Source organism: Mustela erminea, chromosome 10 (genome assembly GCF_009829155.1).
Source record: "Mustela erminea isolate mMusErm1 chromosome 10, mMusErm1.Pri, whole genome shotgun sequence".
Lineage (NCBI taxonomy): Eukaryota > Metazoa > Chordata > Mammalia > Carnivora > Mustelidae > Mustela > Mustela erminea.
In genome coordinates, this window is record NC_045623.1 from 102,721,717 (window position 1) to 102,735,974 (window position 14,258).

At 50.2% G+C, this 14,258-nt stretch overlaps 1 protein-coding gene across 4 annotated transcripts in view; it reads right to left on the minus strand.

Annotated features, from left to right (window-relative positions):
- Positions 1-3,243: 3,243 nt before the first annotated feature.
- Positions 3,244-14,258, minus strand: part of UBE4B (ubiquitination factor E4B) — a 121,963-nt gene continuing 110,948 nt past the window's right edge. For all 4 annotated transcript variants that reach the window (XM_032360940.1, XM_032360941.1, XM_032360942.1 and 1 more), the window contains 5 exons: positions 12,756-12,890; positions 10,949-11,140; positions 5,033-5,207; positions 4,322-4,468; positions 3,244-3,994 (listed from right to left, as the gene is read on the minus strand). In XM_032360940.1, the coding sequence (XP_032216831.1) occupies positions 3,933-3,994; positions 4,322-4,468; positions 5,033-5,207; positions 10,949-11,140; positions 12,756-12,890 (711 nt within the window). In that variant the 3' untranslated portion in view covers positions 3,244-3,932. The remainder of the gene's footprint in view (positions 3,995-4,321; positions 4,469-5,032; positions 5,208-10,948; positions 11,141-12,755; positions 12,891-14,258) is intronic.

The following is a 14,258-nucleotide window of genomic DNA, read 5'->3' on the forward strand; positions in this document are numbered from 1 at the left end:
CAGCCAGGTGCCCCTGCTCTTAGGCACGTTTTAACAAGACCGCTCCGGCTGCTGTTCCGAGAGAGAACAAGGCGGGGGACAGGAGAGTGGTCAGCAGGCGAGCGCAGCAAGCCAGGTCACCGCTACTGCCTCACACCGGTCACACCCGTGGGCCCCTGAAGAGTAGCTGAATTCTGGGTCCGTTGTGCAGGTAGAGCTGAGAAATCCGTGGGCAGAATGGGTAGGAGAAGAGCACAGGAGAGGAATCAAGGATGACTCCCAAGGTTTTGGTCCAAGTGATGGAGAAGGATGGGGCTGCCATTTAACGTGATGGGGAGACAAAGAGGAGGGGGTTGGGGGAGAAACAGGAATTTAATTCAGAACTCAGGAGGCATCAGAGGTGACTGGTGTCTGCAGCACGGGAGAAAGGCCTGGGCTGGAGATACAAATTGGGGCTTGGCGGGGAGGGGCTGGCGAGCCCAGCACTGGGACTGACGTTCCTTCACCAGCTCCCATGAACGTTGGGTCTGGAGCGGACCCCAAGGCCAAAGCCCCTTCCAGAAGGGCATGCTGCTTCTCCATAGGTCCTTGGGCATTCTGAGGCTGGGCCATTCTGGGATACTGCCACACAGCGGGGGCATTGGAGGGATCAGCCTCTGAAAGCCACATGACTTAGTGTTCACACGCCCGTCTCACGGACACCATCTCCGCCGGACAGTTGTTGAGGATTAAGTGAATTATTACATGAAAGACTGCCTTGTGCCCTAGAATATGCTCACAAAGACAAGTTATCTACAACCAACGTGGTCTCCTTCGGCCCAACACCAGTGGATATCAAAGCCAAGTTCACAGGCCACTGCGGAGGTCTCCTTCTATTGAAAACTTAACCTCGTCAGACCAGGCCTCTTTATGTCTCCTTTCCACGCCAACCAAAACACGGCGAAATTCACTTCTTTCTGCATCAAATCCAAAGGCTGCAAAACGTGCACAAAATAACGTGCTCGGCTATCTTTTTCAAAAGGTATTTCATCAACTCTTTTTAAAATCCCACACAAGATTGAGTCACAAAACGAGTAAGAAGTTATTTTAATCATCTGTCAAGGATTATTTCTCTTCAGCTCATCTGATACTCAGATCTTCCTTTGTATCTGACCATCTTTCTTGTAGCCAAGGCCTGCTTTTAAAATATTTCGGAATTTATCTTAGTATCCGCAATTAACCGATTGCATCAAAGTTGTGTTTGATAGAATAGAATTGATAGAATAGAAACACAAGTTTCTATAAAATAGTAAGCTTGTGACTCTGAAAAATAGAAACATGAATTATCTTGCCGCTAGAGATGGTAGAGACAGAAGATATGTCCTACCCAGTGGAAGATCCTTGAAACCTCTGAATTGTGAGTATTCAAAATGCTGAGGGTCCGTGGAGGGATACGGCAGCGTCTTATCACATTCACTGGGACATGCAGATGACAGAAACTGTGCTGTGAAGACTTTATAATCTGTTTAGAGAGGAGATAATAATACATATTCGTAAGATGGATAAACGATTAGGCATCGAAGCCCCAAAATATAGCGTTTTTTTTTTTTTTTTTTAAGATTGTATTTGTTTATTTGGCAGACAGAGATCACAAGTAGGCAGGGAGGCAGGCAGACAGAGAGGGGGGAAGCAGGCTCCCCGCTGAGCAGGGAGCCCGATGTGGGACTCGATCCCAGGACCCTGGGACCATGACCAGAGCTGAAGGCAGAGGCTTTAACCCACTGAGCCACCCAGGTGCCCCAAAACCCAGCTTTATAGACATATACATATGTAAGTTTAGTAAAAAGTGAACTAAATTAGTGGAGTATCTGCATGGAGGGATAACGAATGCATTATATACTTTGATTTACTATCCGTCTGCTCAAGAGAAGTCAGACGGGGCTGGGGGCACAGACTTTGGAGCCTGGACGTTTAATCTTCCACTAACTGACCAGGTGACCTTGAGCCAGTTACCTAACCTCTCTGCACCTCACACCCTGATGCGTTTAAAAACCACCCAAGACAATAGTTTCGTCTTATTTTTTGAAGATTTATTTTAGAGACAGCGTGAGTGCGAGCAGGGGAGGGGCAGAGAGAGAGGGAGAAACTCCTCAAGCAGACTTCCCCCGCGGAGCTTGGGGCTTGATCCCAGGACCCTGTGGTCATGAGCTGAGTCAAAATCGAGAGTCAGCGGCTCAAGCCTCGGAGCCACCCAGGTGCCCCAAGAGAATCGCCTTCTTAGAGGGCGAAGCCATACGTGGGTAGAAGCGTCTGCGTGGCGAAGGAAGCTCTGCAGGTGCCCACTTTCCGCACTGCATAGGCCACGGGCTGGCCTTGAGGGAGGACTGGACAAGTCAGGGGAAAGGTACTGGCGATGGGGACCACGCTGGGGACAGCAGAGACCGAACGCGACACGGCTCAGCCCCTCGCACACGCAATGGGTGAAATGAGAACCGAGACTGATACAAACGCGAGAAAGTTTTATTTTTAAAAATAGCGACTCTTAATTGGCTGTAGACGGGATCCACCACGGGCAGACTCGCTTGGCTCTGGTGCCTCACCCACCCCTCTGCTTTCCACAAAAAGAAGAGACTCAAAGAAGGTTCCTTCTGAATGCGTATCACCATTTATTGTAGTTTGCGTTAGGAATCGAACAGAGGACATTGTCTGTGGAGGGGAGGAAAAAGGAAGAAAAAGTCTGTTCTCGGAGCTTAATTTCCTCAAAACACTTTATGGTTTCAGATCCTTTTTTTACCCCACAGGAAATGCGAGAATTCAAGTATGTTGGAGTTGGGAGTAGTAATACAAAAAGTCTTAGGGTTCTGTGCGTGTGTGTGTGTGTGCGCGTGTGTGGGTGTGTGTGTGTGTTTACAGGGAGACACGTGTCCCTGTTTCCTGTGCCCCATTTTTGCTTTGGTAAGGGCAAGCCCCAAAGGATACGTCTTATAGATGACCCCCTGCCTCGGACTCACAGACTCTGGAGTTGAGGAATTTCTTTTCCCTCCTAAGGTAACTGTTACCGGTTTTGAATTGCCGCCCCCCGCCCCACGTGCGCCTCCCCCCAAAACCGTAAGTCCTGTAAAAATCCTGATACACGTGAATACTTTTTCCTGCCCTGCAGCTGCTCCTCGGGCTCCTACGAGAGGCCTATGCCAAGGACCAGAGCAACAGATTCTCTTCATTTTGTTTAGAATAAAAAAACTTTAAAGGGACATTTCAAAAGAAAAAAAAAAATAAAAACTGAAATTCAAATTCTGAAAATATCTTGCCTTTTTTATTAATCATGTCATCTAACACCAATTAAAAAAACAAATATGTGAATATGATATAAAAATACGATCCCAGGATTAACACTTTGTCGCAGGCACGGTTCTCTCACAGAGTATATGTCTGGAGGGCCGGGGGGAGGAAGGAGTATATTTTTGTTTTTGCTTCTCTTAAAAAAATCCACAGCAGTGCAAGTCGGGTCAAGGGAGGAGGAGGGGAAGGATTCTTTAGCAGCAAAATGTCCAAGGTTCTCTAATCACAATCAAATCAACGGATATTGGGTTTAGGGGTGGGGGTGGGGGAGATGAACTTGGGATGCTGCCCAGACCCACTGGTCATCAATCGCTAAAAGACTTCCGTTGCAAAAGCCCCAAATGGTGACATAGGAAGACGAGCTTTATTACACAAGCAATCGTAAAGTGTGTCCCTCAAGCTTTTGACCATGTGTGTCACTTAAATATATGTACAGGAATGGGGTTCCTCTTGCCGTCCACGTCCTCCCGGGTCTCCGCCGTCTGGTCACTCCAGGGGTGGGGGGTGGGGGCTCTCAGCGTCTCCTGCCCGGCGGGGCTGAAAAGCATCGGAAGGGCGTCTCCACCGCCGACACCGCTCCGGCCTGCCTGGCCCGCCTTGGCTGTGTCTCGCGGAGGGTGGGCACGGGGGACGGTTTAGTGATCACTGTTTTGCTTCTCTCTCATCCAGGCGTGAATCTGTTCTTTCAATTCTGGCACTGGGAAAGAAAGGAGAGGATTAATGGCCCCGGGCTGGAGGGCTCCGGCTAGGAGATGGAGCCCCGGTTCTATACAAACAGAGAGACAAGGCCATTCACTCCCCCCGACAGGAAGGCCGAGGAAGAAGTGGGACATAAGGACCAGCCTCCCACAGTGAATCAGAGCCAAGAATGCTTTGTGTCTTTTCCATGAAGTGCCGTAAGCTATGGAAGCTTCTGGATTTGGTACATCGGCCCCTTCTGATGGCTCTCTGACAGGGGACTCGGACCGGCGCCAAGGCTGGGCCCGGACACGGGCCGGGGGCCCGAGGCTGTACCCTCCCCTACCTGGTTCCAGCATGCTCTCGGTCAGCGTCTGCCGGTTGAAGGGGTCCGTGGGGGAGTTGAGCAAGTGCCGCAGGATGACGGAGCGGTCCATGACGGTGCCGGACGGCAGCCGCACGGGGTCGGTCATCAGGGTGTCCATCAGAGGGTCTGCGGAGACAGAGCAGAGCGAACTGTCATCTCAGCGTCCAGAACTGAAGGTGACGATGAGACAAAGCCCCTCCTGTCGGGGAGAGGTCTAGATCCACAGACCAACAATCGCCTGGCCCGACCAGGCCCCCAAGAGCAGCCAGACGTTGGCACAAGATAAAGACACCCACAGTGCCTCCGAGGGAGGGACGCACCCTTGGCCAGCTAGAGCTGGGACGGGGAGGAACAGAGGAAAAGGACCAGGGCTCTGCAGGAGAGACAGCGGCCGGAGCCCCTCATCTCAGAACCTCCAGGATTTTCCTTTGGAAATGCAAATCCCCTCTCGCAAAGGCAAGGCTGATCTTGGCACGTTCGTGGTCGTTACTTGGTTTGATATCAAGATAAGAACCCACCCCTCTTCATTTATAATGAACTAAAAGTAGACAAACGTGATTTCAGACACTGCATCTCCAGGAGTAACTCTAGCACACCATACGGAAGTGAAAAGCACAGACCGCTGTCTCTTCATGTTACGCGTCTCCAGGTAATTCAAAGAATTCAGCAGGAGGAGAGCGGCCCACTTGCCTCTGAACTCGTCGGGGGCGTCACTGTAGTCGATTTCCGCGCGCGCGTTCTTGGCCACTATCTCCTCTACCTTCTCGGCCAGGAGCTTAAACTTCTCGATCGCTATGGTCGATTTGATCCCGGCCTTCCGCATCTTCGAGATCACTTCTTCAAACAACTCCTTGCTGTAGGATCTCTGCCAACGAGGAAAGACAATGTGAGCCATCAGTGTATTTTAAGTAGGAAAAAAGCTGCAGAAAATGCCCGGAGTACGATCCATTGGTGTCTTTCTAAAAAAGCCCTGAGAAGATACCATGTATCTAAACACTGTCATATGGCTACAAACACATACAATACAAACCAGAATAAGCTGCACCAGACTCCACAAGGGTTGAGGCAAAGGAGGGGAATTTTTAAATTCTGGAATTACTTTTACAGCAAACATGTAATCTTTTAAAATTTAGATTTCTTTATGAGACAGGGAGAGAGAGAATGAACGGGCAGGGGAGGGGCAGAGGGAGAGGGAGAAGCAGACTCCCTGCCGAGCACGAAGCCCCACCCAGAACTCGAACCCAGGGCCCTGAAATTATGATGCGCTGAAATCGAGAGTCAGACACCGAACTGACTGAGCCACCCAGGCGCCCCTAAAATCTAAATATTAAAAAGAGAATGAAAATCGCATCTGTTTGAGGCTTTGAAAGGCACTGTGGCCTGCGACAAGTGTCAGCTCTTTTCCCTAAAGGTCAACATGGGGAAAACAACCCAACACGGCTCGTAATCAAAAGGAGCTTTATCCTGTTCGTGGTCAGTCTTTCTCCCAGAGCTCTCAGCTCCGCACTGCTAAATGTCAGGTGCTCCGCTGAGAGGAGCACGGGGCTGCTGGAGGACAAGCGCCCATGAAGACCCAGATGAACGGGGACTTGAATTCTGGCTCCACTGTCTACCCACTGGGCGGTCTCAGGCAAACCCCTCTGGGTTCCGGTTTCCTCTGTCATAGAACGGGGGAGTAACACCCACCTCACACGTGCCTGATTCAGATACATCACTGCCGTTCGGAAATATCACAGCATATCCTAATTTGCATTTATAGCAAAAACACTGGCCACTTGTCAATTCAGTGACAGTGACGCAAACAGAAGAGGAGATGGATCGAGCCCAAGACTCCAAACCAAGGCCTGGTCACCCCTGAGCGGCGCTTCCCATCCAAGGATTCAGACGAACGTCTATGGGGTGAATTCATGTCAATACCCATATTCTCTTAGAGCACGGGGTTGAAATTCCTCAACCTTTCTTCTTTAACTTCAGTTTCTAAGTAAGCGTACATGCTCACTTTCTCTCTGTACGCACCCACGCGCAGAGAGAGGAAAGGGCACTTGCTAGCCTCGGCCTGGCAGAAATCCTAAAAGCCATCCTGTCCAATCCTGAAAAGTTCAGAGAGCCTCCAGTATAGTTTTCTGAAACTAAATTACTACATGGATTCAGCAAATACCTTACTTGACATCTCTCCTCCTTATAAGCCAAGAAGCCACAGTCTCCATCCATCCCTTTGGGGAGGGGCACAGGGGACAAGTGGCCAAAAGATTATAGGAAGATGTTGGGAGGCCAAAATTAAAACACTGTGCACAGGGGTGTACTGTGGATTGGGCGCTGCGACTGAGACAACTTCACCCTGAACTTCTCTTTGTGAAAAGAGGCCACTTGCTATCCTCATGAAACATCACCTACCCTATTTCGCAAATGACGACGATGAGTTTTTCACCAACTGACTTGTGCTTACTTCTTTTTTTTTTTTTTTTAAAGATTTTATTTATTTATTTGACAGAGAGAGATCACAAGTAGATGGAGAGGCAGGCAGAGAGAGAGATAGAGGGAAGCAGGCTCCCTGCTGAGTAGAGAGCCCAATGCAGGACTCGATCCCAGGACCCTGAGATCATGACCTGAGCCGAAGGCAGTGGCTTAACCCACTGAGCCACCCAGGCGCCCCGAACTTGTGCTTACTTCTAAGTCAACTTCTAAGAGCAGTGTAGTGGGCATTATCAGAAATCAAAGGCAACCCGTGATGAGGGGACATGGCATTCAGCCTCCTGGAGCAAGGCATCAATGCATGGAGCAAAGGCACATTACTGAGCTGCCGCGTGGAGTCTGATGTGGGTTGGGTCAGAGATGCAGCAAAGACACTGTTCTTGTCCTCAAGGATCTTACAGAATCATTCTAAAATTAAACACGGAAATATCTAGAATCATGTATCTGATAAAGGTCTTGTATCCAGAATATATAAAGAGCTCCTACAATTCAACAACAAAATACAAACGATCCATTTAAAAAATGGTGAAGGACGTGTACAGCCATTTCTCCAAAAAAGACATACAGATGGCCGAGAAGCACACGAAATTTGTTGTTATGAAAATGTGAATCAGAACCACAGTGAAGTAACACTTCATTCCCACTACGGTGGCTGTTAAAAGAAAAGAAAAAAAAATAACAAGTGTTGGTGAGGATGTGAAGAAATTGAAACGAGCCCCCTTGTCCACTGCTAGTGGGAATGGAAAATGGTGCGGCCACTGTGGCAGACCGTGGGGCAGGTCCTTAGAAAGTTCAACATCATATTACTGCTAGGATTCAGCAATTCTACCCCCGAGTGGATAGCCCAAAGAATCAAAGACAGGTATACAAATACTTGGTCACCCATGTTCAGCGAAGCACCATTTCTAACAGCCAAAAGGTGGGAACGACTCAAAGGACCACCGATGGATGAAGAGAGAAACCCATCAGGGGAGCTCCACGTAATGAGAGGCCATCCAACCGTAAGAAAGGATCGAGGTATGGTACACTGATGAACCTCAAAACTTTATGCTAAATGAAAGAAGCTAGACACAAAAAGGTAACGTATTGTATTATTCCATTTACAGGAAATAGCCAGAAGAGGCAAACAGGTAAATCCCGAATTAGGTAAAGTGAAGAGACCAAGCAGATCAGTGGCTGCCCAGGACTGGGGTGATGGGAGGCAGGGGATGGACGATGCCTGCTTCACGAGTGTGGCATTTCCGTCTGGGGGGGTGACATTTGGATAAGCTGTTAGAACTGGAGAGAGGTGGAGGTTGCATAACACTGGGAATGCACTAAATGCCACCGAACTGCACGCTTCAACGTTACGTGAATTTCACCTCAATTAAAAAAAGAAAAACAAAAAAAAAAAACAAAACAAAAAGGAAAGATGGACAGAAGTGTGACTTCAGTGGGCTTTTTATCCTTTATTTTCATTTATTTTAGAGCGAGGGCCCTCGCGTGCGAGCAGGGGGAGGTGCGGAGGGGGAAGGGAGAGAATCTTTTTTTTTTTTTTAAAGATTTTATTTATTTATTTGACAGACAGAGATCACAAGGAGGCAGAGAGGCAGGCAGAGAAGGAGGGGGAAGCAGGCTCACCGCTGAGCAGAGAGCCCGATGCGGGGCTCGATCCCAGGACCCTGAGATCACGACCTGAGCCGAAGGCAGAGGCTTTAACCCACTGAGCCACCCTGGCGCCCCAGAAGGGAGAGAATCTTAAGGAGACTCCGCACCACATGTGGAACCCAACACGGGGCTCCGTCTCACGACTGGGAGATCGTGACTTGAGCTGGTTCAAGAGTCATGCGCTCAGCTGACAGAGCCACCCACATGCCCCTCTTTATTCTTTATTTTTGAACAGACCCTAGTGCTAACGGACGGCAGTAGCAGTCCACACAGAGTCTGTCGGTGAGGGCCCGTCCTGCGTGGCCATCAGTGTGGCGCACGGTCTCCCTCTGACCCCCCGTCCCGGGCTCCCTCAGCTCCAGGACAGCTGCCCTCCGGTCCTGCTCCAGCAACGGGCTCTCTCCTCCAGTCTGTGAGCACAAGGCTCAGCGGCTCTTCACGCTGGTCCCCCTGTCCCCTTTTCCAGACCCTTGTCTTTAGCCCGCTCTTGGCTGACCGGGAGAGAAGCTTCTGAGTTTCTGTCCCTGCTGGGCCGCCGTTTCCTTCTTCGGTCTTCCCGGACATCCCAGATCAAACCAAGACCACTGCTCCCAAAGGAGAAAACAAAATTCCACTACTGTTCCTCTGGAGCTCTCTGGACTTCCAACCTTCCTTCCCCAGCCCCCCAGGCCCTCTTCCGAGATGATCATCAGGGCCCGAATCAGCTTACAGCCACTATAAATGGGAGATGCCCAACAATCAGAACAAACGTCACACTTAATACGTTTTCCTGTCCATGGTACAGTGGCGCCTGCGTGTTTGCCTTCCGAGTCTGGCAGAGCGGGGCTCTTTAGAAATTCAAGAAAAGCTACAGGCCACGGTGCAGAAGCTGCGGTCTACGACTCAAGTCTGGTGCCCTCACAGGCCCCACCACACCCCACGGGCATCACCGGGCGCTGTCCCCCACCGGGTCTTCACCATCTCACAGCCGTGCTGTGTTTCTCCACACTGCAGGATGGTCCTGTTCCCCACGCCCGAGCTGGCACCACAGCAAGGCCTACCGGCCACACCCTGCGACTCGACTCTTCCAAGCCTTTTCTGGTAAAGAGTGGAAGTCTCTGGGGACTTCTCACACCCCAACCTCTGGCTGGGCTACTGCAGCCTGGCTGCAGCCGGCCTGCCATACAAGCAGACACGTCCATCCGGATAGGGGTGCATCTTCGTCCTTCTCCGTCGGACTACAGACTGCCACTTACCATCCATAGGTCAGGATATGCAGTATTACGGAGCTGTAGTCTAGAAAAACATCTCTGCAACCCCCCACGGTAACTGCAAACTCCTAACGCCCTCCTATACCACCACTTTTTACGGAAAACCCACTTTAGACCTATGTGGTGTCTCCCCTTGTAGGCACTCTGCCAAGACCGACTCTCTTGCTTACACCCAGAAGTACCCACATATGTGAATTGTATCTCAGTAAAACTATTATTAAAAGAAATAGTACTTAAAACTCCTCTACTTTACTATCATTCCTTTGGATGAGAGACGGGTAAAGAACCTTCTAGAACCCCTACTGCTGGTTAACCTGAAACGTGAGAGGTATCTGGACAGATAGGGTGAACAAAGATGGAGAGACAGATGAGCATGGGACTTTTTGGGTATTTTCAGTAGAGGGCAGAGAGGCTGGGGATGGCCCGGGTATGAGCCCTGCCTCCATCCTGTACTCCCTGTGCCGCCTGGAGCAAGTTGCTTCAACTCTCTGTGCCTCAGTTTCCTCAAGTGAAAATGAGGAACCTAACAGAACCTATACCAGAGGATTTTGTGAGGATTAAGTCAATGAAAACAAGCCAAGTGGCTAAAACTTGGTATTCAACGGATAAGCGTCAGCTCTGAGGACACCGCCATGATGCAGGCCAGAAGCACATGGCGGGTGGGGGAGCCCTTTATGAGACCGCTGGAAGTCAGGGGTGGGGAGGTGCTTGGACTAGCTGTGGAAATGACAAAGAATGGGTGTCATCACAGCAGACATGAGGAACAGAGCAGAGAGAAGCCTGGGAAGACCACGTGAGGTTTGAAACCCGGAGTCACAGTAACAGCAGCACTGACGCGGGGCGCTTGGGAAGCAGACCTGGTCCCCTCCGAAGGCTGGACCCTGGGGGGAAGGGGATGGATCTCTTGCATGAGACCCGTGGCAGGACAGGCTAGGACCCCGCTGCAGATGGATCTGGGAGCCAAATCGGCCTTTTTACACCCAAAGGAAAATAGCTGATTCAGCTTCATTTATACCAGACCAGTTCCTCCGGCCCACGCAGTGATTATTTCCATTTATGTACTAAAAACTTCCCAAATCGCAAGCTGGAAAGTATTGCCTACCCTGACTCCAAGTGGGGGAAACCCTGGGACAGATGGGTCTGCTGGGAAGTCCAGAGAGACACGAGCTCTGCCAGCCGGGTCGGCAGTCGGAGGCCCAGGCTCCCCCAGAAACGGCCTGCTCGCCTGGGCACTGACCTGGTCGTCGGCAATGGCTTTGGCAAACCGGGCACAGTCCAGCTGCAGGTAAATATCCGTCAGTTGGTCCAACAGCTTCTTTGGTTCAAAGCCGTACTTCTCAGGGTTTTCAACTTTCAGGTCACGGCACTTGGGGCCGCAGAGTTGCTGAAGATTAAAGTTCAGCATTGCGGCCAATCGGGGTCCAAGTTCCTAGGGAATCAACAGGGTAAGAGGACATTTCATGCTGATGAGACAAGTGATAAGGACCAAAACTCCCATTTCAGTAGAGGAACAGGAATTGGCTGGATTAATCTTTAAAGAATCCCTGAGAAGTTCTGTGAGTCATAAAGCTGAAGGACATTTATATTCAAAATTTTCTTTATTATCCATCTCTAATACCAGTAATTCTAAACACTTAATAATGTCACAGGTTGGCGGAATATCTATAAATATGAGCAGAAGGCAACCTTTTTTTTTTAAATTCATGCTTTCAATGAGAAAAACAAGCATCACTCCAAATTCACCGAGAAGCAGGTAAGAGGGAAAATCACTCACAATTCCATCTCAAATAATTTATTATAGTTTCCTAATAATCAAAGCCTCACTGAATTAGGAATTCCTGAACAGAAAGTAAGACAGGTTTTTAGTGCAGGGATTGGCCATCTGTTACCTGCAGGCCGAACCTGGCCCAATGCTTGGTTTTATAAAGTTTTATTGAAAAAGCCACACTTAGTTGTTTATATACATTGTCTGTAACTGCCTTCGTGCTACAACAGCCAAGTTAAGGAGCCGTGCCAGACTGTGTGGCCCATAACGCCTAAGTGTTTACTATTGGGGCTTTGTAGAAAAAGTTTAAAGAAATTCCACTTGCGAGCCCCAGGGAAGCAAGGGTCTGAACTGTCTTGTTTAAATTAGTTGCGGTGTTTGCATGCTTTCAGTAGTGAGCTCGGTTCTTTCACGTTCCACTGCTCTTTCACGAAGAGCTGTGAAATGGAAAATAGACAGAGGAGAGATGCATTGCTGAGAGGCACCCAGGCCAGGGTGTGGTGAGAATGGGGGGCAGAATACTGAACGTGGACACTGGAGGAAATGAGAAATAAAAAGACGTTCCATTGTAAACCTGTCTCCGTAACCTCAGGCAATTAACAACCAGCTCCCTGGCCCCTTCCTGGACTTCCTCCCCACCCTTGTCCTGGCCACATCATAAAGCATCTACGCTATGTGGCACTGGGAGAGCAGGGGGCCAATGCAAAGCAGCGGTCTTCAGTGAGGACACTCGGTTTCTATTTCAGAAGAAGGACCCAGGTCTCACTAACAGCACAAGGCCAAATATCCTGACTACCTTCAATCTGTCATAAACCCTAATCATGGCTCTCACTACCCTCTGGCTTCTTGAGCATAACAAAGCTACAACCAGGAGAACTAAAGCTCTTACCCATTATCAATGATTTCTACTTACTAGCAATCTACTTTATTACTACTTACTTACTCTAATTTCCAATGGATGCTACTTTCTACTTTTCCTACAAATAAAATACAGGCATCAATAACGATAAAAATATGTCACAGCTTCGGCATTAATAATCCCATGCGCTATGCAGGCAGAAAGCAAATCACATTATCTTGGAAGAAAGTGTTAGCAGAGCTCGGTCTCTCCCCAGAGCACCAGAGCACTCAGAACTGGGAACAAAATCAGCATCGAGCTTTCACTTAGCAACTTAGAGCTGAAAGGTCCAGGCTCTCAACGACTACTTTTCGTGACGGAGGCCAGAACCTGACCATGGAATCTGATACCCCAAATAAACACCTCGAAGTTTCTACTCACCGGCCTGAGGAACGGCTTCTGGACCTGCTTCGTGAGGATATGGAACATGTCCACGGTTTCTGTCGCCAGGGCGAGATAGGAGCGGGACACACGCTCGTCCTGAGCCAGCTGGGACTGACGGGCTTGCTGCTGATCCTAGGAAACACGGAGCAGAGGCCAGGCCAAGGTCAGCCCGGCCGGGAGCTCACCGGCACGCCAAGTGTGAAGGAGAGCGGGACAAGGGCAGAGCAAAACCCACACGCGGAGGGAATGAGAAGAACCCAAACCAGAGAATTTTCCAGGTAACTGAGGTTTATTCTTTTCAGCATGAGAACTCTCGGGACTCTGGGTAAGGTGACCCTGGCACATTGTTTCACTTACATGAGCCCGGGTTTCCCCCGTGATAAAAGAAGTCACCTTCAGCTTCCGTGTGGGATGAAGTAAGTGGACCTTCCCTCTGCCCGATACACGCGGTTGCTTATCAAGGATAGTCTCTCCCTGAGTAACAACTTGTAGTCACTATTATTTTAAAAGCATGAGTTGTGCTATGCTAGGATACCGGGGCCCAGAGGTTTTGCCTCTACACCAAGTGCCTACAGAGTGCTAAGGTTTTGAGTTTCATCTCGCCCCGCTCTCAAGGCGGTCTCCCCCGACAGCCGTCAGCATGCTTGCCTCTGGCACCGTCCTCCTCCTCCAATTCTGCCCTGGGCTGGGAAACGAGATAATAAGGTGTGTTGGACTCGTGGGGAAAGCCAGGTGGAGCACTGAAGGCTCTGAGATGGAGAAAGTCCCCAGAAACAGCAGTAAAGACGGAGATTCTTCTATCCGGGCTCAGAAGGTAACTAGAGCAGCTGACACCCTGCGTGGGGACCCTGGGGTGGGGCCGTCTGAGTGGCTGCGTGGGGGCGGTGGTGTGGCGATGCTGGGTCACCTGCCCACTGCCCCGTTGGCCCAGAATGTGCCTACAGAACACATGTCGAAGCAGGAAGACACAAGAACAAGGTGAGAACTAGTGCAGTGCGTGTCTGCGTGTCCCATGCATTCCTCCGCACACGGTCTCCCGGCCCCGGTCCAGGCCAGGCCCCCCTTCAGACGCCGGAGCACGGAATGTGATCAGTGAGCTCGTGGGCCTCACGGGGCCTGGATCGCAGGCAGGGAGAGAAGCAATCAACAAACACCCACATGGACACATGACAAGTCTGACAGCGACGGAGAAAAAGCAAGCAGGAAAAGGAGAGAAAGAGTGGCCAGGGACAGCCTCCGAGGAGGCGACATGCAGGCGGATGGTCTGAAGGAGGAGACTCCCCGGAAATCTGGGGCAACAGTGCTCCCCGCCAAGGGACGAGCACGCAGGTCAGCAGAAGGGCGAGGAGGCCCATGTGGTTCGGGAGAGTGACAGAGAAAATGGTGGGCCGGGGGACCACTCTAATTCGGGACCGGACACTGAATGAGAAGGGAAGCGTGGCCAAGTTCTGAATCAAGTGGTGATAATGAACAGACGAGTTTTAACAGCGTCCCTGCGGT